General features: G+C 39.3%; 1 protein-coding gene across 12 annotated transcripts in view; it reads left to right on the top strand.

Moving 5' to 3' along the window:
- The window catches only part of ACACA (acetyl-CoA carboxylase alpha), a 256,069-nt gene that overhangs the window by 116,452 nt on the left and 119,165 nt on the right, over positions 1-20,452 (top strand). For all 12 annotated transcript variants that reach the window (XM_064495017.1, XM_064495019.1, XM_031467944.2 and 9 more), the window contains 10 exons: positions 215-349; positions 670-816; positions 1,600-1,788; positions 2,486-2,586; positions 3,346-3,434; positions 8,094-8,218; positions 14,850-14,963; positions 16,121-16,234; positions 17,272-17,361; positions 18,944-19,062. In XM_064495017.1, coding sequence (XP_064351087.1) covers positions 215-349; positions 670-816; positions 1,600-1,788; positions 2,486-2,586; positions 3,346-3,434; positions 8,094-8,218; positions 14,850-14,963; positions 16,121-16,234; positions 17,272-17,361; positions 18,944-19,062 — 1,223 coding nt within the window. The remainder of the gene's footprint in view (positions 1-214; positions 350-669; positions 817-1,599; positions 1,789-2,485; positions 2,587-3,345; positions 3,435-8,093; positions 8,219-14,849; positions 14,964-16,120; positions 16,235-17,271; positions 17,362-18,943; positions 19,063-20,452) is intronic.

Here is a 20,452-nt window from a genome sequence, read left to right as displayed (position 1 = left end):
TTAGGGATTTGGTCTGGATGTCTTAGGTAGACAGCGTGAGCAGCTAGATCCACAGGTATAAGGAGGCTAAATTGTTCATCATTTCTAAGTATAAAACACGTGAAAACACAGACTATGTCAAAATGCATGTAAATACCAGAAACAGGGAATGTCAGTAGCTGTCATTAATCCCTAAAGCTAGGTCCTGAGAGATTTTTCAAATTTTTCATTATAGGTGATGAAGATGGTAATGACCTTAACAGCTGCAGAGTCTGGCTGTATCCATTATGTCAAGCGGCCTGGAGCAGCTCTCGACCCTGGGTGTGTACTAGCCAAGATGCAGTTAGACAACCCCAGCAAGGTCCAGCAGGTGAGCAGGAAGATGCTTTCAATATTGCTCTGCAATAAGGGTAGCTTGGAGGGCCAAGTGATTTCAGTGCTTGGTTTGCTAGTTTTTCCTTAAGCTTTTTACCCCTGATTTTATGCCTTGTCCTTGTGCCTTTGGTTCTCTAGAAGTAGAGTTTGCAAAAGTTAATTATGCCACTAAGATTCTGTGGTTTTCCGAATGATGCTTCTTCCATTGCTGGGTTTGGCGAAGGGAAGTCTTGATTTTGAATCTGAGTTGCAGTGGTGTGTTTGCACCCTGAATAGAAGGTAGTGGATGACTTGGTCTCTCATTGGGGTTGACAGGCCGAGCTTCACACGGGTAGCCTGCCGCAGATCCAGAGCACAGCGCTCAGAGGCGAGAAGCTCCACCGAGTGTTCCACTATGTCCTGGATAATCTGGTCAACGTCATGAATGGATACTGCCTTCCAGACCCTTTCTTCAGCAGCAGGGTACGAATCACTTTTCTTGGGGATGGGTATACATAATAGGGTACCTGTTTTCCAAGATAGTTTAAAAATCACATAAGGATTTTTTTTTTTAAGGGAGAGAAAGCAAGCTGTTTGACCTGGAACTTGCCCACTTTTAGTTGTGGGATTTGAAGTCTTTAAATCCTTGCTTCTTTCTGTGTCACTGACTTCACATTTAATTGGGTTTTAAACCAAAGAACCAGGGCAATATTAGATGCTTATTTTGTAATGTCAAAATAAGTGCAGGCATACCTTGGGGATACTGAGGGTTCGGTTCCAGACCACTGCGATAAAGCGAACATTACAAGAAAGCAAGTCACGTGAATTTTTTGGTTTGACAGTGCAAGGAAATGTTATGTCTACACTACATTGTAGTTATTAAGTGTACAGTAGCATCATGTCTAAAAACAATGTACATACCTTAATTTTAAAAAATACCTTACTGCTAAGAAATGCTAACCATCATCTGAGCATTCAGTAAGTCATAATGTTTTTGCTGGTGGAGGGTTTGAAATATTGCAAGAATTACCAAAATGTGACACAGAGACATGAAGTGATAAATGCTGTTGGAAAAATGGTGCCGATAGACTTGCTCGCCGTAGGGTTTTACAAATCGAAACCTTCAATTTGTAAGAAACACAGTATCAGTGCACAATTAAGCGAGGTATGCCTGTACTGTGTGGTCATGAATTCAGATATATCATGTTATTTGGGAGAGTGTGTTAATTTTCTCTGGATCCTACTTCATTATGTCCTTCTTCTCAGGTGAAAGACTGGGTAGAGCGGTTGATGAAGACCCTCAGAGATCCCTCCTTGCCTCTCCTAGAGTTGCAAGATATCATGACCAGCGTCTCTGGCCGTATCCCCCCCAATGTGGAGAAGTCTATCAAGAAGGAAATGGCTCAGTATGCCAGCAACATCACATCAGTCCTCTGTCAGTTTCCCAGCCAGCAGGTATTTATAGAGTAACTCTACCATTTTCTACTGGCTGCCCATGCTAGAGTTCATGTTGTAGGATTCCTTCCTGTTTGCATCCTCCTTACTATCTGGATGTTGTGCTTTTTAAGTTGTAAGCATTTTGCCTTTCACAAAACTGCCTCATGGTACAAGCCCAATAATGAAAGCACTGTATGTGAAACGTAAAGTATCTGTGGTTATGAGAAAAGCATATTCGGCCAGGTACCCCCTAGAGTTTTGTTCTGTGAGAGGTATTTTTTGTGCATTTAAAGTAGACAGATATTTGTAGTTTTATTATCAGAGACCTCCTCACTACCTCAGCAGCATGCTTGTTACCCTTTGCCTATAATCTAAATTTACATGTTGGGGGTAAACCTAGACAAGGGGGGAGTTATGTTTGCACCTTGACCTTAAGCAAATCTTGCCTGTCAGGGCCTCTGATAGGATGGTAGTCTTTGTGATGCACTCATTAGTTCATCTGAGAAAGGGTGAAAAGTAATACAAGTTGCCTTCTTAATTAACATGAATGAGCCCCTAAGCTATGCCTAGTAACTCCGAGCTGCTGTCAGCGTGTGAAAGATAGAAATTGTCTTGTTATAATTAAGAAGATTCCTGGTGTTGATGCCACAGAGGCTAATGCACTGGGTCCCTTTGTTGGGTTGGGCTTCATTTTTCTCTCTTTCTTGTACTTTAGATTGCCAACATCCTAGACAGCCACGCAGCTACGTTGAATCGGAAGTCTGAACGGGAAGTCTTCTTCATGAACACTCAGAGCATCGTCCAGCTGGTACAGAGGTAGTTACTTGTAACGCCAAATCCCAGACCTGTCTGGCCCCAAACCTTCCTTTCTTCTAAGTAGTCACAGGGAGGTTTACCACAGATTTGACTTAGAGAAGTTAGAAAGCACCTAACATCTTAGAAAATACCTTATACTGACTCAAGATCTTAGAATTGTGAAGTAACTCTCCTACTCAGTGTTTCTGATGACTCGTTTCTATTGGACATCTTTCTGTCAGTTATTAAGGCACAGAAATCTCATTGTTTCCTTTTTCTTTGCTTTTGATGAAACTCCTAATTTTCCTCCTGGCACAGGGCCCAGAATGACATTTATTCTTAACTTGTGGAGCCAACTGTTGGACTAACAATCTTCACAGAACATTGGCAACTTTAAGATAGTCATAAATTTTTCAGATACTCCTTAGCCATTTGAAGTGTGTGGTAATCATTTCTACTTAGCAAAAGGAACTGAACCAGGGGTGTTGTTAGGGCTATCGAGTGGTTTTTGGTTTGGTTTTGTTCTCTATTTTCCCTCTATTCTTTTATTTAAAAAAAAAATCTTGTGTATAGCTAGATTTCTTTTAGTCTTGAATTTTAAGTTAATCTGGTTAGTTGATTCCAGGCTGGCTCCTATCCTGTCTTATGTTCAGAGGGAAAGCAGTTCGATAGAAAGTCAATAGAGTAAATCTGGGCTCTGGGTTTATTATTTAATAGTCTGTTATTTAATCATGTTAGCCTGTCAGGGTTTTCGGTGGAGACTCTCTTCTGTTTGCCTAGGTACCGAAGCGGCATCCGAGGCCACATGAAGGCCGTGGTGATGGATCTGCTGCGGCAGTACCTGAGAGTAGAAACACAATTCCAGAACGGTAAGCTTCTTCCTGAGGGCTCTGTACCTGAGAACGTTTCCCTAGAGGACTGAGCAGCGGCTGAGCCAGTTCATCCTGTCACTAACACTTGCCATTAACCAACTCTTTTCTCCTGTCACCAATCCCTTAAAAACTAAACCTCTAGGTATATAGAGCAAACTTACAGTTACCAGAGAGTAAAGGGGGTGGGAAGGGGTAAATAGGGAGTTTGAAATTTGCAGATACTAACTACTATATATAAAATAGATAAACAACAAGTTTATACTGTATAGCGCAGGGGACTATATTCAGTATCTTGTAGTAACCTATAATGAAAAAGAATATGAAAATGAAAAAAAAAAAAAAAGAAAGAAAACCAAATCCCCCCCACCCCAAAAACCCTAAACCTCTATATCCCACTAACGCCAAAGAAAGAATAACAGGAAAACACAGCTTGATGAGATTGTGAATCCAGCCCTTCTAGGAAAGGGCTGAGATAATTTTTCTGGTAGAGATTAGCATTCCCTGTTGGTGTCTTCTTGACCTCATATAGTGAGAGTTGATTGGGTCATGACCAGGCTGAAATTGAGAAACCCTATCCAAAGAGCTTCCCTCTCAGCAGCTAATCCATGGATTGAACCACAGGCATCTGAAAAAGGCTCAGATTTTCCAGTGCTTTTCAGTGTATCATTTAGGTGGAATTTATCCTGGGCTTTCTCTGTAGAGCTTCACTAAATGACGTACAAGGTCTCCAACTGAAACGCCCTGGCTAAGGTTTTAAAGCCACATGCTGCTGATACTGCTTTCTGCCACAAGATGGCAGTAAAACACCACAGAATTTGAAAGATAACCTAGTATTTTCCTGAATCTGTTTTGCTCCCTTTTCCATCCTTAAAGGATGGCTCTGCCATTCTTGACAAGCAGAAATACTCAAGTAAATATTGCCAACTGAATCCAGCAGTGTATAAAATAATACATCACAACCAAGTTGGCTTTATCCTAGTAGTGCAAGCTTGATGAATATTTGAAAAACTGATTAATGTCATTTATCATGCCATAGACTAAAAGAGGAAAAAAACATGGCCATCATCTTAAGATACGGATGAAAAACGCACTTGGCAAAATTTAGTATCCATTAATGATAAGTTCTTGGGCAAATAAAAATGAAGTGGAGCTTTTTATCATGTAAAGTTCCCCCACAAAAAAATCTATAGGGTACATCATACATAGCGGTGAAATATTAAAAGCATTCTATTTAAGATTAAGAATAAGACAAGGACACTTCTGTCATTACTGCTATTCAGCATCATACTGGATATCCTAGCCAGTGCAGTAGGACAAGAAAAAGAATGAAAAGCTCTGAGGATTGGAAAGGAGTAAGGAAATAAATCTGCCACTATTAGATATGATATGATGTCTGTCTGAAAAGCCTCAAAGAATCCACATATTTATTACTAAAATTATTTAAAATCTAACAAAATTGCTGGATACAAAAGTCACTATACAAAATTCAAATTTTATAGTAGAAAAGTTGTTTAGAAGAACAATTTAGAAAAAGATTTCGTTTAAAATAGCAACCCAAAATATGAAATTCTAAGGAATAAGTGTAACAAAAAAATGTGCAACCTGTTTTGGAGAAAATTATAGTCATTGAAAATAATAAGGAAGATCTAAATTATATCATGGCCTTGGATTGGAATATATATTTGTAAAGCATTGATTCTCCCTGAATTCATCTGTAGATTCATTGACGTTCCAAAAAAAAAACTTACTTGTGTATCTTTGTGGAATTTGTCAAGCTAATTCTATAATTTACATGAAAGAAAGGTAACCAAATTTCTTCTAAAGAAATACACTTGGAGATATTTGTTCAGTTAAATACCAAGTTTTAATATAAAGCCTTATTAATGAAGAGATTGTGATTTTGGTGTAGGGATAGATTAATAGAACAATGGAACATTGATCCATGCACATAAGAAAACTTACTTTACAACAAAGCAGTAATTGTCAATCATGAGGAAAGGGCAGACTTTTCAATAAATGATACTGGGACAATGGATTATTCATTTCCAAAAAACCCCAAAACCAAAAAGGATCCCTACCTTAGACCATATACACAAAAATCAATTCCAGATGAATTAAAAACTTAATCATGTACTAAAAAGGCAAAGCTAGTAAACTTTTAGGAGAATATCCTTATGACTTCAGGCCAGAGAAAATTTTGTTATACAAGACACAGAAAGTACAAACTAAAGGAAAAGTTTGAGTAATTCAATTCCACTTAAGAACTTCTGTTCACAAAAAGATACTGTAAGGAGACTGAAAATATGACACAAGGTGGAAGGAAGGTATTTACGAAACATAACAGCTAACAAAGGATTAGTGTCTAGAATCTGTAGAGAACAGCTATGAATCAATAAATAAAAGACAACCTAGTAGAAAAATGGGCAAAAGATACAAAAAGGTAATGCACAGAAAAGGAAGCACAAATGATCCACCCACTGATAAAAAGATGTTCAATCTCATTACTAATTAGAGAAATGTGAACGAATACCAATTGGAGAGATGTGAACCAAAACCACAGTGAGATTGACCAAAATTTAAAAAAATCCCATCATCTCCTTCCACTGCTTCTGTAAGTAGAAGTTCAGATTGGTATAACCACTTGGAAAATGGTTTGTCAATACCTAATGGAATTGAACTTATTTATACTCTTCAACCGAGCAATTTCACTCTTAGATAATGCACTCTAGAGAAACCGATACATATGTCTGTTAGGAGACATACACAGGACTGCTTGTAGCAGCATTATTCATTAACAGTGAAGAAGACTGGAAACAATCCAAATATACACAAGTAGAATAGATAATTGGATTCTAGTATGTTCCTACAATGGATTACTCTACAGCAGTGAAAATGGATGAAGAGACACATGCGAGCAAAAGGATGAATCTCAAAAGCATAATGGTGAGGGAAAGAAACAGGTTATAGAAGGATCCAAACGCAAAAATTCCATTGTTATCAGGTTGAAAACAGGAAAAATGAAACTATATACGTTTGTGGTAAATGTAAAGAAAACACAAAGAATGATTAAGATAAAATTCAGCATAGGGTTGTTTTTGAGGAGGAGCACAAAGGATGCTTGAAAGATTCTAAAAATGTTCTGTTAAGACAAAAAATGGTAGTTACATGGGTGTTTATTCTTCTGTATGTGTCTTTCACAAGAAAAAGTTTTTAAAAAGAGGCACTTGGAAGCATTCCTTACTTTCTGTTTAGTGTCTCCACTGCCTCTCCCCTGAGTAAATATTCTTATCTCCCCTGGCCCTAGTAATTGGCCCTTGGTAACTAATTACCAAGATATATTTCTGTTGTCACTTCAAAGCTAAATCTTGGTTGGGAGAAACGTGTATGTCCTACATGTTGCATAGGACAACCAATTTTTAAACAGCTTCCATTTTATTCTAAGTAGGTCTTTTATGCAATTGGCAGTTCTCTAAATATTATAGTTCACTGTTTTTTAAACGTAGCTTCACTTTGAAAAAAAATCTTACATTAATCTCTAATATTTAAAACATAAAAGCACAGTTGCTTTGGTTGATTGTACTCGGTGTTCTAGGAATCCATAGTAATGCAGTTTGAATGCCACTGTTCTGGTTTGTAACTTGACATGGAATCTGAACCAAAGTGATTATCCTTTGGTATTTTCATTATTTCGTAAAATTCTGACCCTTGAGACTATTCAAACACTAATTCTCCTTTACTTGGGAATTTAATTCTGAGGTGAGCTGTTTTCTGAATAACTGGGTATTACTTATATCCCATTGTAGATGTCACTACAGTATACCTGAAGCTTATGCTTCTGTTGCAAAGCATAGCTCTGCTAGCTGGAACTAAGCTGCCTCTTGTGGCCTTATGAAAGGCCAGTGAAAATATACATAGCTGTGCTCTCCCTGCAGGCGTTTTGATTTAATGCAAGGTTCTGCTTGATCAATGCTTTGATTTGGGTTTGGAATTCCTAGGCATTGCTTAGCTGTTTCATGGACTAATGGGGGCCGGGGGGAGGGGGTGGTTTGATTCCAAAGGTGGCAGCCATCTTTCTTGTGGATATTGATAAGTGTGTTTTATTTTTGAGTTAAAACTGTTCCTTCTAGTTAGGGTGAAACATGGTCAGAGAGTCCAACATGGAACCAGAATCTCTAGCTGGGGTAGACTTTAAAGATCATTGGGTTTAATGGTATTGACATTTCTTTTTAAGCAGCCAAACCCTCTCTTCTAAGGAGATCATTCCAGGAAGGTAAATAAGAAAATTTAGAGTAAGGGTAGAAGGTTGGGGTTATCCCCAACCCCTCAGTCTCTAAGACATACCCTCCCTCCACCTCTAAAAACATTTTTTTAATGAAAATAAAGCTGAGAGAGAGAAAGTGATTTGCCCGGGAGCACATAGTAAATTGGTTAACAAAGCTGGACTTTGAGCCCAAGGTTATACCAGATTGCTTGACTCCTAGTCCAGTGTTGCTGCGACTAAACCACACTGCCAATTCTATACAAATCCATCCAAGAAATGTCTTGTTTCTTCTCACTACTTATCAGGTGAATTACAGACTTTAAAAAACACACAAATAGCATGTAAACGTGAACATTCATACATGAGTGAGGACCAGTTCTTTTTGCTGCTTGCAGGTCACTATGACAAATGCGTGTTCACCCTTCGGGAGGAGAACAAGAGTGACATGAACACTGTGCTGAACTACATCTTCTCTCACGCTCAAGTCACCAAGAAGAATCTTCTGGTCACAATGCTCATTGTGAGTACCATTTTTCTGAACCCATAAGGATGGTTGATGATATGAAAAAAGCATTTCTCCTTCTCATGGCTGTGGTCAGAGGAAAAGCTCCTGTCTTTTGTAATTGTGGGATGAGTGGGGCTCAGGTTGTGGATTAACAATTTCTCACATCCGTCTTTGTCCTTGACCTGAAGGAACCTGCTCTAGTCAGGAAAGGATTGTTCTGCCAATTATGTGTATAATCTTACACAGGAGCTCCAATCTCTTGTCTCTACTGAGAGATGCCCTGTGTTTCCTCATTCCTGTTGTTATTCATAACAGTAACTTTACAATTTAGTCTTATCCGACCAATGTGCTTTTCCGTTATAAACTCTTGTTAATTCCATGAATGTCAGCAATGACGCTCATGTCCAGAACTTAAAAACAAACAAAAAAACCCCCCAACTATTAGAAATCTAATACTGTTCCCTCCCAACCACAGAAATTTAAATTTATTCTGTCATCTTCTTCGGTCCCTTTCTGTTTTATTTACGTGGACATCCAAGCTCAGATTATTGCATTGGTAGATGCTTTTGTCCCCGTTACCTAGTGATGTGAGGGTCAGGAGAAGGTGGGAATGAGGGGTGAGACTCGTCCCTGAATAGCACTGATGGACGTTTGACAATGGGTAGAATTTTTGTGGGCTTCAGGATTTTTAAAGATGATTTGTAAGTTCTCCCCTCCTGGGTTTTTCTGGCTGAGTTAATTCTGGAAGTCAGAGGACAACAGGACTATTCGTAGAGGCCCCCATCCCACGAGCGGTTAATTGTCTTGCTGCTGCGTGTTTGTCTTTTTTAGACACCACAGTACCTTTTCACTCCTGTGGTTTTCTTTCTTGTCCCTTTGTGGCATTGGCATTCTTGGTACCTTAATCCTGTTTTTCCTTCTTGGAGGAAAAAAACTATAAATCTCCACTGCTATTTTTTAGTTCATGGTTCAGAACGAAGGGAAACTGTCTATCTCACATCTCTGGTTAGCAGCAGTGCCACTCGTTCAGTTATCTGTCCAGCTGGTTAACTCTTGAGGATAAAACGTTTTGTAGAATAGCCACTTTTAGAAATACGTAATCACAGGGAGAGTTCATTGCCTTTGCTACCCTGAATGGCTAGATATTGGATAAACCAGAAGATGCATTTGAAAGGGGAAAAAAAATCAGCACAATGTAATATTTCAACTTCCCCAAGTGACAGGTTTTGGCAAAGAAGTGATATTGTCTATGGCAACTTGCTGATTTTATTTTTTTCTCAATCAAAATGGAATTAAATCTCTGACTAATTAGATTTTTTTCCTTAAATTTTAATACAAAGCTTTCTAATTCTCATTTGGATAAAGCCAAGACTTTCTGGCAGAAAAGGGTAATGAAGAGGGTGTGGAAGAATCTGTCAGTTTGGACCGAAAATAGGTTAGAATTTGCCTTTTTAGGAAGCTAATTATGGTGAGTTTTCCTTTTATTATGATTACCTTTTTAAGGATTTAACAGTTTTCTGCGCTAAAAATAGACCAAAGCCCAGAATCCTTGGAGCAGCAGAAGAGTAATGATCGTCCAAGACTGTCGCTGGGTTTCTTAAATTCTAATTTGTAAGATATAGGGGCTCGGCTCGCTCCTTTTGCGGAGTGATTGTAAGTAACGCTTGCCTTAAGAATCTCATTATTGGAACACGGAGCCATATTTCCTCTGAGAATTCTGGAGTAGCTTTGAGCCGGGGCTGTTCATTTCTCAAGTAATCACGCTGGTGTGATGGAGAGAGAAAATGGCAGCTGTTCGGAGCTCAGGCCTTCAATTTTCTTCAGAGTCCAGTCACTCAAGTGTGTAATTACACGGGGGGTGCTGCAGAGGCGTCGGGCCCTGTCAGAGAACTGGTTTGAGGCTCTGCTTTCTGCTTTTGCCAGTCAGGACAGGCAGAAGCCAATGGGACTCTGGCTTGCTGCTGCTCCTTTTTCCCCCACCTTGTCATCCTGATTGCTTCTTACCTGCGTGGATAGTACCCAAACTTTCTTTCCAGCAGGCTGAGCTCTTTGGAGAAAAGAGCTGTTTGTTAGTGTTTGGGTTTGGATGAATAGGACTGGGAGGAGCGGAGGAGAGGAGAGAGTAGGGGGAGAGGAAGGGGAGGAGGAGGAGGGAGAGGAGGTGGAGGAAGGTTGAAGATGTAAACCAGAAAGATGGATTTGTCCTTTTCTTTATTTTGGCATTTCACATTTATCTTTAAAAAACAAAACAAAACTCGGTAAACATCTGTAGGCTTTTATATCATTAAATTTCTTTTGAAATATCAGTTGTTTTCACCTCTTCTTAGAGATTTGGAAATCAAGAAGTTAACTGATATGATTGAGCTGAGAGAGCCAGCTATAGTGGCTCGTGGAGCAGGGACGAAGCTGAAAAAGTGCTCCTTTCTGATCTGCCTTCTTTGGCAATGGTCAGGTCCCCCCCCCACCCCACATCTGCGTTGATGGTGGTAGCTGGTAAAAGCCATTTTAGTTGTTTGGATTACTCTTTCTGTAAGCCTGTGTCTTTTGCAGATATCACCGGGACATGGTACGTTTGGTTCCTCCAGCTAGCGTTCTCTCTGCTGGTTCCCCTTCCTTTGATTACCTTGGCTCCCTGATTGATGGCTATGTGCCCAGCATTCCAATCCATGCTTTCCAGAAGTAGGGCTGTCGAAGGCGTGCTTTGCTGAACTAGATGATTTCTGGGGCTTGTGAACCTGGAGGGAATCAAGAAAATCAGACTCTGTGAATCACTGTAACAGAATATTGGCTGCTCCGAGGAAACTTTCCTCCCCTTCAGGTATTAGTATAACTTTCCTCAAGGACTCTTTAGCAAATTTCTTCTAATCTTTCACTGTATCTAGGAGCAAAATAGCAAATAAAATGCTAAAGTCCTGTCAGGTCTTGTCCATTTAGAGGAACATTGTGCCACATAGAAAACAGTCTGTAAGACTAACAGGAAGTTTATTTTTTGAAAGTGCTTCTTATTTCTTCTTATCTCTTCTAAAGTTAATCTTTTAGGAGAAAGCTTAGATTGTTGTTTATGTTTACTTAGCGACATTTAAAGGACTCTTTGGCCAAATTAAGCAGTTTTGTACCAATAAAAAGTATCAATGTCCTTCTAGCTGTCTGGATGACAAAGTACATATCCTATAGCCGCCTTGGTTCTGAGTAGTCTTCCCCTCACTACTTTTATCTTGTTTCTGGTATGGTCCGCATGAACATGATGTCATCCAAGCTTCCTCAGGAGTAACGCCATGCCTGTGAGCCTCTGATTTGGTTTAGACAGGATGCATTTAAAAGGCTGGAAAAAAAAAATCAAATAAGTAAATAAATAAATAAATAAAATGCTGATCAGCAGCTTTCCTTCCTCCTCTCAACATAACTGCAAATAATTTTGTCCAATGTGTAAATAAAGGGGAAAAGTCTTTCTCCAGGAACCCAAGTTTACTGAATAAGGGCGATATTAACATTTCTTGTTAAACCTGTCCCAAGTTTGGAATATCAAAAAGTCTAGTTGTGACTGGAAAAGCTACCAGTCCATTTTTGATATTGGGATTAGTGCCTCACCCAGCTGAACAGTACTTACTGTCTTGAGAACATTATACGTTAGGTCACATTCTTTTCATTTTGAATTGCCTCCAAATCTGAGGATGCTAAGATCAAGTTGGACTATACTGGGCTCTTCTGGCCATCGGCTTCACAACAGTGGCTATAGTTTTGGCACTTAAGCGTCCTTATTACGTTTCTGCAAATCTGAAATATTCCATGTGGTTAGCTGCCATCCAGGTTAAGAATGAAAACAAGATATAACTGTGTGGTGCCAGTCTTAACCATGATTAAATAATTTTCACTTTGGCTTGCAGATTTATACAAGTAACCCCCAAATCAGGAATTAAGCTCATTAAATGAACCCACGTCTATACATTGAGGAGAGACATACTGAGATAGTCACCATTTAATGTTACTGTTTGAAAATGTTCACCAGGATTAGATGGTGACATTGGGCTGTCTGGTTGCCCAAAGGACATCTGTCTGTAGGCTAGAGGGCCATAAGCTTCCTTTTGGATGTTTGTATCTTAGGATGGGTAGTTCTCATGAACAGAATCATCTTCCATCCCTGGTGGTCTCTTTCAGGACCTGAACATTGTGTCCAAGTCAAGGATAAGAGAGTGTTGAGAAGGTCACTCTATGTATAATTTCTATTGAAATTTTTTCCCTAAGTACTAATGATGACAATGGAGAAGATACTTGAATGGAAAATTTCCAAGTTAGGGTAAACTAATGGAAGTAGTGATTTATTCAGACTATGTTTTCTGTTTCACATCCAAGAAAGATCTGCTTTCTGTACTTTATCACAAGGAGCCCAGGAAAATTGTCAGTTGGTGATCGTGAATGAATAATTACTTCCCTATTATTTTTTCTAATTGCCATAGTTCACTTCGCTTACAGAAAACAAGCTTCTCTACCCTCTTTCTCTCATAGTGGAAGGATGAAATAAAAAACTTTTTATACAGTAGTTTTGTCTTTTTTTTTTTTTTTTAAGTTAGAATGTGGTCTGTAGTTAGGCAAGATGAAAACTCCATTTTTATTTACTTAGTTTAGTTTAATACCAAAAGGAAAACCCGGATTTTCTTTCATGGAAAACCAGTGCATATCAAATCTGATATAAGTTGGGGAGGTGGCTTCTGATCTTATTTTGTCATGTTGGCTTTTGTTGTTAATGTTGAGACTTTGGTCTGGCTACTTGAAGAGTCTCTGGGTTCTGTTACCTGGGACATCTGAGGCTTTTGGACCTTACAGTGGGTCACCCTGATGATTGAAACAAGTACCTCGAAAGGACTATGTTTTCTCTATTAGGAGCATTAGGTAAAGAGGGACTTAGGTAGGAAAAAGTTATCTTGGTTTCCTAACCCACTGTTACCTTTCTATTCTTCTGTCTTGTCATGGTCTTGTTGCTGATGACTTTATACATTCCCCTGAGATTCTGTGTTGCTCATTAGTTCTCAACAAAAGATGAGATTTAGTTGTGTTTTCTCCCTGCTCTTTGCTTTTGTGCCCTGGGATAGGAGTTGCAGGCCGTCCAGTCTGTGACTACATGCTCAACCGAACCCTGGATTTATAGTCACTTTATAGCAGTCTTTCTTCTTCCCAAATGAGTGACTCCCCTGCGTTAAACAGGTGAAAACATTACTTGCACTTCCTTCACTATAAATCCCATCCTGTGGTTTACGGTTCTGGACAGTTGGAGCAGACCTGTGGTTGGTAGATTGGGGAACCAGAAAGTATTCTCTGCTTTAAAATGTTTGAGAAGCCGTCTTTCCAGCATGCTGGTGTCGAGTACTCCAAAACTATTTACCCTGCAATGTGGAAGGTAGTAAGGGGTTGTAGAAAAAAGTGTTCAGGGAAACGCACATCTACTCCCAAAGCCAAAAGTCCCACACTTTTGTTTGTACTGCTGTGGTAAAGGACTGTAAGGAGTATCCTTGAGATGGGGAAGGTTAGAGATGAAATGGAGATTCTTCAAGAAAAAGGCTGGTAATCAAGGAAAGGGAAAGATTAAAAGGCAGCAATAGGAAACCTTTTGAGATCTGGATGTCTTTCAACCAGAAAGACAGTCTAGATGTCCTGTTTGATGATGGGGGGAAGAATAAAAATCCACTGAAATATAAAGGCAAATATTTCAAACTCCAAGTAGAGGGGACTTTACCTCCATGTGTATATTTTATGTGGTGTGGTATTAAGAACTACTATTATAGATAGCTCTGTAAATTGCAAAAAGGGCAGACATTTATAAAAACTGCATCTGTGGTTTTTTCCAGCTTAGATGAAAATTACATGGATAATGGATTAATTTAGGTAATAAACTGATATTCCATTGGAGAAAGAATGTTTTTCTCAAAATATGGTAGATTTTTTTCTTAAAATTTTTAAATTTTTTGGAAACAAAGGACCCAATACTGAATTAAATCATGCATTTTATAATGGGAGCTTGGTTTTTTTCCCCTCTAATCCATCTAAGGATTCACCGTGTTTAGGTATCATGGAATTCTTGGTACAGCAAGAAGATAAATGATTTAGGGTATAGAATTGTCAGAGTAAGAGATGATGTTTTTATTTAGTGTGTGTTTTATAAATGAATAATTTGTGCTTACGTTTCTGTTTTGCACCCTCCTGGGATACTGAACATTTGGTTTGTGGAATGGAAACCACCAGGAGTGGTTCCTTTTGCCTCTTTCTGCCTTCTTTCCAAAAGTGGGAGAGGGAACAGGGAAGGTTTTTAGTCCCTGTGTTATTTAAATGTCTTAAAACATTGAGGCATCATCTGTTACTTCTTACTCAGAATCCCTTGACCCCTTTTAATGGTCTCTGATGATTTCTTCTGCATATTTAAAGTATAGTGTTGATTTGTAAAGAAATACATTAGGAATTTTGAATGTGAATGAGGGTTTGGGCTTCTCCTTGGCTGCTACTTGTTCTGGGATCTCTTTACCACGCTGTTTCAGGTAAATGCATCTTGTTAATCCAGCTGTGCTTACTTTTTTATTCCCTTTCCCATTGCAAAGTTCTCTCCACCTCAGTTCTTTCTAACGTGGATGCGTATATTCCTTGTCACATTAACCGTTAGGATCAGTTGTGTGGCCGGGACCCTACTCTCACTGACGAGCTGCTGAATATCCTCACGGAGCTAACTCAACTCAGTAAGACCACCAACGCTAAAGTGGCGCTCCGAGCACGCCAGGTGAGGGCACACGTGGGCTGTCTCTCCATCACCTTACAAAGGTCACGCAATTTTCTAGTTACGTCTCACTGCCCTCAGAACAGATGTTCTCACGTGGCATATGTTTTTTAAAGAGAAAAGATTAGCATCGAGTTTCTTTAAAATAGGAACCCTCTCCCCATTATAAAATCCTGTTATCATTCCCTACCCTTCCTAGTAAACCAGGGTCATGTGGAGGAAAGGAAACTAAGAGAAGGCAATAGACTTAATATTTCTTATTTCCCAAAGGCAGCTTAGAAGCGGGTGAAAACTCTTAAGTGTATAGGGAAAAAAATCAAGCGTGGAAAGCAAAAAGATAATGAATCTGAGGCGCTAGCCATCAGAACCACCCCAGAGCAGTCCAGTTAGTTTCACCCCATAGTCTTCATTTCCATTCCAAAAGGTTTCAGCGGGGAAGCCAGGAGTTGGCACTCCCTTTGTGTCCCAGCGCATGGGCACTGACAAGGAAGCTGCATTTGAAGCTGTTCACTGACCTTCTGCTTTCTCTACAATTGGATCCATGTCACTGAATTACTCAAAGTTATTGAACCTCTCAGTGACCTGCTGAGGGTATTCAGGTCCTACCGTGTCCCTGTTTGTTTGTGACACTGCTCTCGCTCTCCCTGCCCCTCAGATGCATTGGTGTTACATCCTGATGCCTTCTCCTTGGTGCTGAGTACCTGGGGGCTGTCAGAGCAGCTTTTGCTAGTCTTTCTGCTTCGGAGTTGCAGAAGCCTAGCTCTGCTGCACCCACCTTCCCCACAGCTGCTCCCTGCCAGACCTGATTCCCAATTAACAGCTAGTCATGCAGTCCCCAGGACTAGCAGCTTCGCAATGGTAAATCACATGCACTGATGGAACTTGATTGAAGCTGTTTTCTCTCCCTCCCCACCCCGCTGGTCCCCCATGGGAAATTGCTCACAACGCAGATCGTGGTGAGAGTCAACTGAGATGCAGTATTTGGTGGCGCTGGCTTCATGTTACAGGACCTAGAAGTTGTTTCACTTGGTCTCTGTTTTATCTTTGATGCCAGCACTTACAGATTTATATTTATTGCTTTTGTATCAGAGCTGCCTAATAGGAGCCTAGAATAATCACTCCCTCAGGAACTTATGCCTCTTATTTTGCTCTCACTCTAGGTTCTTATTGCCTCCCATTTGCCATCATATGAGCTTCGCCATAACCAAGTAGAGTCTATCTTCCTATCAGCTATTGACATGTATGGACATCAGTTTTGCATTGAGAACCTGCAGGTATACATTATAGCCCTTTTCTACCACTCTGCACTCTTGTCTCCTTTCTTCCCAAGCATAGTGTAATTAAGTAACCCATCAATCAATTTTGATTTTCTGTGTAATGACATTTTATACCTTGACTTTCTCAAATGATTTCTACTAATATATATACATATTTTTTTTTTCATAAAAATGCTGTTGGAATTGTGGCTTAGTAAAAATCAAGTAGGCCTGCCTTGATAGATGTGTCCTGTTGAAGTCTTTACTTCTTGTGCTTTTATCTAGAAAGCATTCTAGGACAGAGATATGTGGCAGCACTGGTTGATTTCTGATATTTGAGTCAGATGTATCAATAGGTAGCTGTTAGTCTTCTGCAGACAAAGCTACATAACAATCATTTAATTTTATACTAATACTTACTATTAAGCTTTATACAAAGCCAGTTTTATGAAAGAATATTGGCTGATTGTAATACTAATTCAAAGAACCTTGACCATTATTTGTTAAACAACATTATTTTGTCAAGGATGGCTTTCTATTTTTCTACTTGGGAGATAAGGACATTATTCTATCTAGCTAAGGGAAGCTTCAGGTGTTCTATCAGATTTCCTTCTGGGGAACCTAGAGACAGGAGAGGGATGGTTTTGCTTATTTGGTTTATAGTTGAAACAGTTTCAACTGGGGTTCAGATTTATGGTTTACCATAGTGGAGTACTGATATAATATTTTAAAAGTTGACTACAGATATATGTCAGAAAGGATAATAATAATCTCCATAAACACTTAGCATACTATTAAGTGCACTGTTAATGAATTATTCTAAGAGTTTTCCATATATTAACTCTTCTAATGCTCACAACAGCCCCATGAGGATTGGTATTATTATTTTCCCCATTTTGTAGCTGAAGAAGCTGAGGCAGAGAAGGTAAGTTCATACATCACATCCATAGACGAAATTCTTAAGTTTCACTGAATGCTTTCAAATGCTAAACATTGTGCATTGGAATTGTTCTCTTTTGGATGAAATGGTTTAAGCTTATCTTTGTACCTTCCAGAAACTCATCTTGTCTGAAACATCCATTTTCGATGTCCTACCAAACTTCTTCTATCACAGCAACCAGGTGGTGAGGATGGCCGCTCTGGAGGTAGGCCTTCGTGGTAATGTGACGTGACCTTTTTCTTGGTTCTGGCTGACTCCTTCTGTCCTCTGGGCTATTGTTAACCAGTCCTTTTTCTTTGGTCTTAACATTGCTTCTTGAGAGTAGAGTCTTTTCCATAGTGCTTAACTATGGTCTTGCTTTACTCAAGTGTGTCAACTGAACTAATCTCCAGTTTCTGGTCTCCAGTCCCAGGAAAGTAACTGCCAGCATTTTTCAATAGCCTCTATTTTCCAGATATTTGAATTCTTCCATTTCATAATCATCAGCATTCCCTGTGAGAAAATATGTGGCTGGTCAGGACAATACTATTTTGGATTTGGGTGAAATAAAACGGATTTTAGTTATACTCTGAATTGTCAAGCAGTTCTTACGAACTATTTCAGCCTGAGAAAGAAAGTAATAGCATTTAATGAACTGCGTTTTAAATGCTTTATTTTCTCATTTAATCTTACAATTACTTCACAAAGTAGAAGAAAGTGATGAGACTCTGGGAGGTTAAGTGACTTATCCAAATTCATGTGGATAATAAGTGGAGGAGTTTGCATTTGAACCCAGGTCAGTGTGACTCAAAGACTTCTCTCTTTCCACTACAGCTCCCTACCTCATTAAGCTCAAAAACTGCAGGCCCCAAATACGGCTGCTAAGTTGCCAAGCAGATGTTTCTTGAAGATGAGGAGAAGGAGTGTTGATGACTTTATGTGATATGACATCACTAGTCTTCTGCAGGCTCTTCTGTATTACTTTTTATGTGTATTCTGTGGGTGGAGTGTAATGTATCCCACTCAGTAGATACCAAAATTTGAAAATATCGAAGTGTTCTACAGTGCTTTCGTGCCATTTGGTGTGAAGTGTCCTTACGTACCTCACATGCTGATAGAATCCCACGTTGCGTTTTATGCGCATGACAAACTGGCTGTGAAGTGCGTGAGGTTGGACTGATGGTTTTTCCTGAGATGCACCCTGTTGCTTTTCTTTCACTCTTGAGTCAAATTAGTGTATTTGAGATGTTATATATCAAATTATGCCTTCCTAATTTTGCCTCGGGCTTGGGGGATATAAACAGTCTAAAATTGATTTGTTGCAGTGGGAAAACAAAACAAAGATATAAGATGTAAGAGAGTTAGACTGTACTTTAGTTGTTTCTGTCTTTTGTCTTCACTGATCAGGTGGCCCAGAATCAGCACTTCTCATTTTTCACGTTGTTTGCTGTAATCTTCTGTTGAAATGATCATGCTTAATGAGTTAATAGTCATGGTTCTGTTTGCTCTCTTTTGTTAACAATCAAAAACTTAGTTAGGTTAGTGTAAAGGGTTTATATTTATAGCACACCTAGAGGTGTCCGGCAGAGGCAGACTAGTTTTGTTTCCATTTATAGTCATGGTTATAGTTTTAAGACTCCAGCTTTATTAATTAAAGCAAGGTATGTATGTATAGGGCCTTGGGACTTCTGTCACCACAGACTGCCTTCTTCTGCATCAGATACCTCTTTTCAAGACTTCTTCCTGGGCTAATCATTCCTTAGTTTCTGTTTTTAAAATGTGTTTACTGAGGTTTACTTTTTAACCAGGTGTATGTTCGAAGGGCTTATATTGCCTATGAACTTAACAGTGTACAACACCGCCAGCTTAAGGACAACACCTGCGTGGTGGAATTCCAGTTCATGCTGCCCACATCCCACCCAAACAGGTGAGTCTGAGCTGGTACGTGCACCTAAGCCAACCAGAACTCTGTCGGGAGAGTTAAGGGCGGAGTAATGTGTACGGCTATTCTATGTGGGGTCTTTTTTAGCTAGAAATATAGAGCAGAAATTGAACACGTTTAAAACATGGGAGAAGAACCTCTTGGTGTCCACTTCTTTTATTATTTTTTTTTCGAGCTGGAGAGATAAAATATGGTCTAATTAAGATGGAAGTTTAGGATTACGCCATTCATTTTCGTTTGTATTCTATCACTTGAAGAAACAGTTCTTTTCTTTTTTTTTAAAGTTAGGAAGAATTTAGTAGAATTTTACTTACTGTAACTTTGCCACAAAATCACTTTTTTAACAGTTTAAGTCAACAGAATGTAAAAATATTTTAAATGTTTTGGGTGGAATGCTTTCCTTTTCTGTATGTTTGCTCTGGGTTAAGGTTATACCTGAGCCAATTTCATTATCTCGCTAAAAACAAACACGTGAATTTAGCAGTTTAAACCCAGTTTTTAAAAATCACACTTTAGGAAGCAAACTTAGATTAAGTAAATTGCTTAATTAAGCCATGCTAATTCCATTAATTTTCCCTCCCTAAGCCCTTTAAAAAATAAAATGTACATTTATAAATTTGTTTCCAATTCCAACAATAATACCAGAGGATTGCTTTGAAGATGAAAATACTCTATCTTGTAATCTCATTTATTTTTAAAGTATTCCAAGGCAGTGAAAACCTAGGAATTTCACCCACACATATGTTCATCCCCTCCTGTATTTTTATTCTTTTTAGTAACACCACAGGAAATATAAATAACCACAGCCAATCTTAGGCTGCCCCCCTCCATTTCTTCTTTATGGCCTCTGGTTCTTCACTTTGTATTACAAAGCACCGTGTCTTTGGGGATCCTTAGTTATAGACAACAGAAATGGTTTTGTTCTGAATTGCCACTTCACCCAAAGCAATAGAAACTCTTCCTAGAGACAAAGAAGTCTGTGCTGAGACTTTCAGCCACTGGATGCCACTGTTGATCCAGCAGAGGTCAGTAGATGAGCAGCGGCATCTTCAGAAAAAAGTACTTCTCTTCTTTGTCTCAGAAGATCCCTTCACTTCTCTACCTCGAAAATACCTTACGGCTGGCAGAGAAAAGCATATATCCTTGATTTAGCAAGCATCTCTCGGTACATTTTTTGCCTCCATGGATTTCAGAATCTCATTTTCTAGAAACGAATGGTTGTCCTTCAGCGAGCGGCGCGCTACTCATGGCCCACATGGGCTCGGCACTCGGGCTTCTTTCTTTCCCTGCATTCCTTGAATAATTGTAGAGAACCTCATGCTGGACTTAATGCTCTTTGTGATTCTCAGGACAGTCTCCTTTTCGCCCTGCTTCC

The sequence above is a fragment of the Camelus dromedarius genome, chromosome 16, assembly GCF_036321535.1.
Source record: "Camelus dromedarius isolate mCamDro1 chromosome 16, mCamDro1.pat, whole genome shotgun sequence".
In the NCBI taxonomy this organism is placed as follows: domain Eukaryota; kingdom Metazoa; phylum Chordata; class Mammalia; order Artiodactyla; family Camelidae; genus Camelus; species Camelus dromedarius.
The sequence above is the reverse complement of the archived record's forward strand: the minus strand, read 5'-3'. Positions and strand labels throughout refer to the sequence as shown.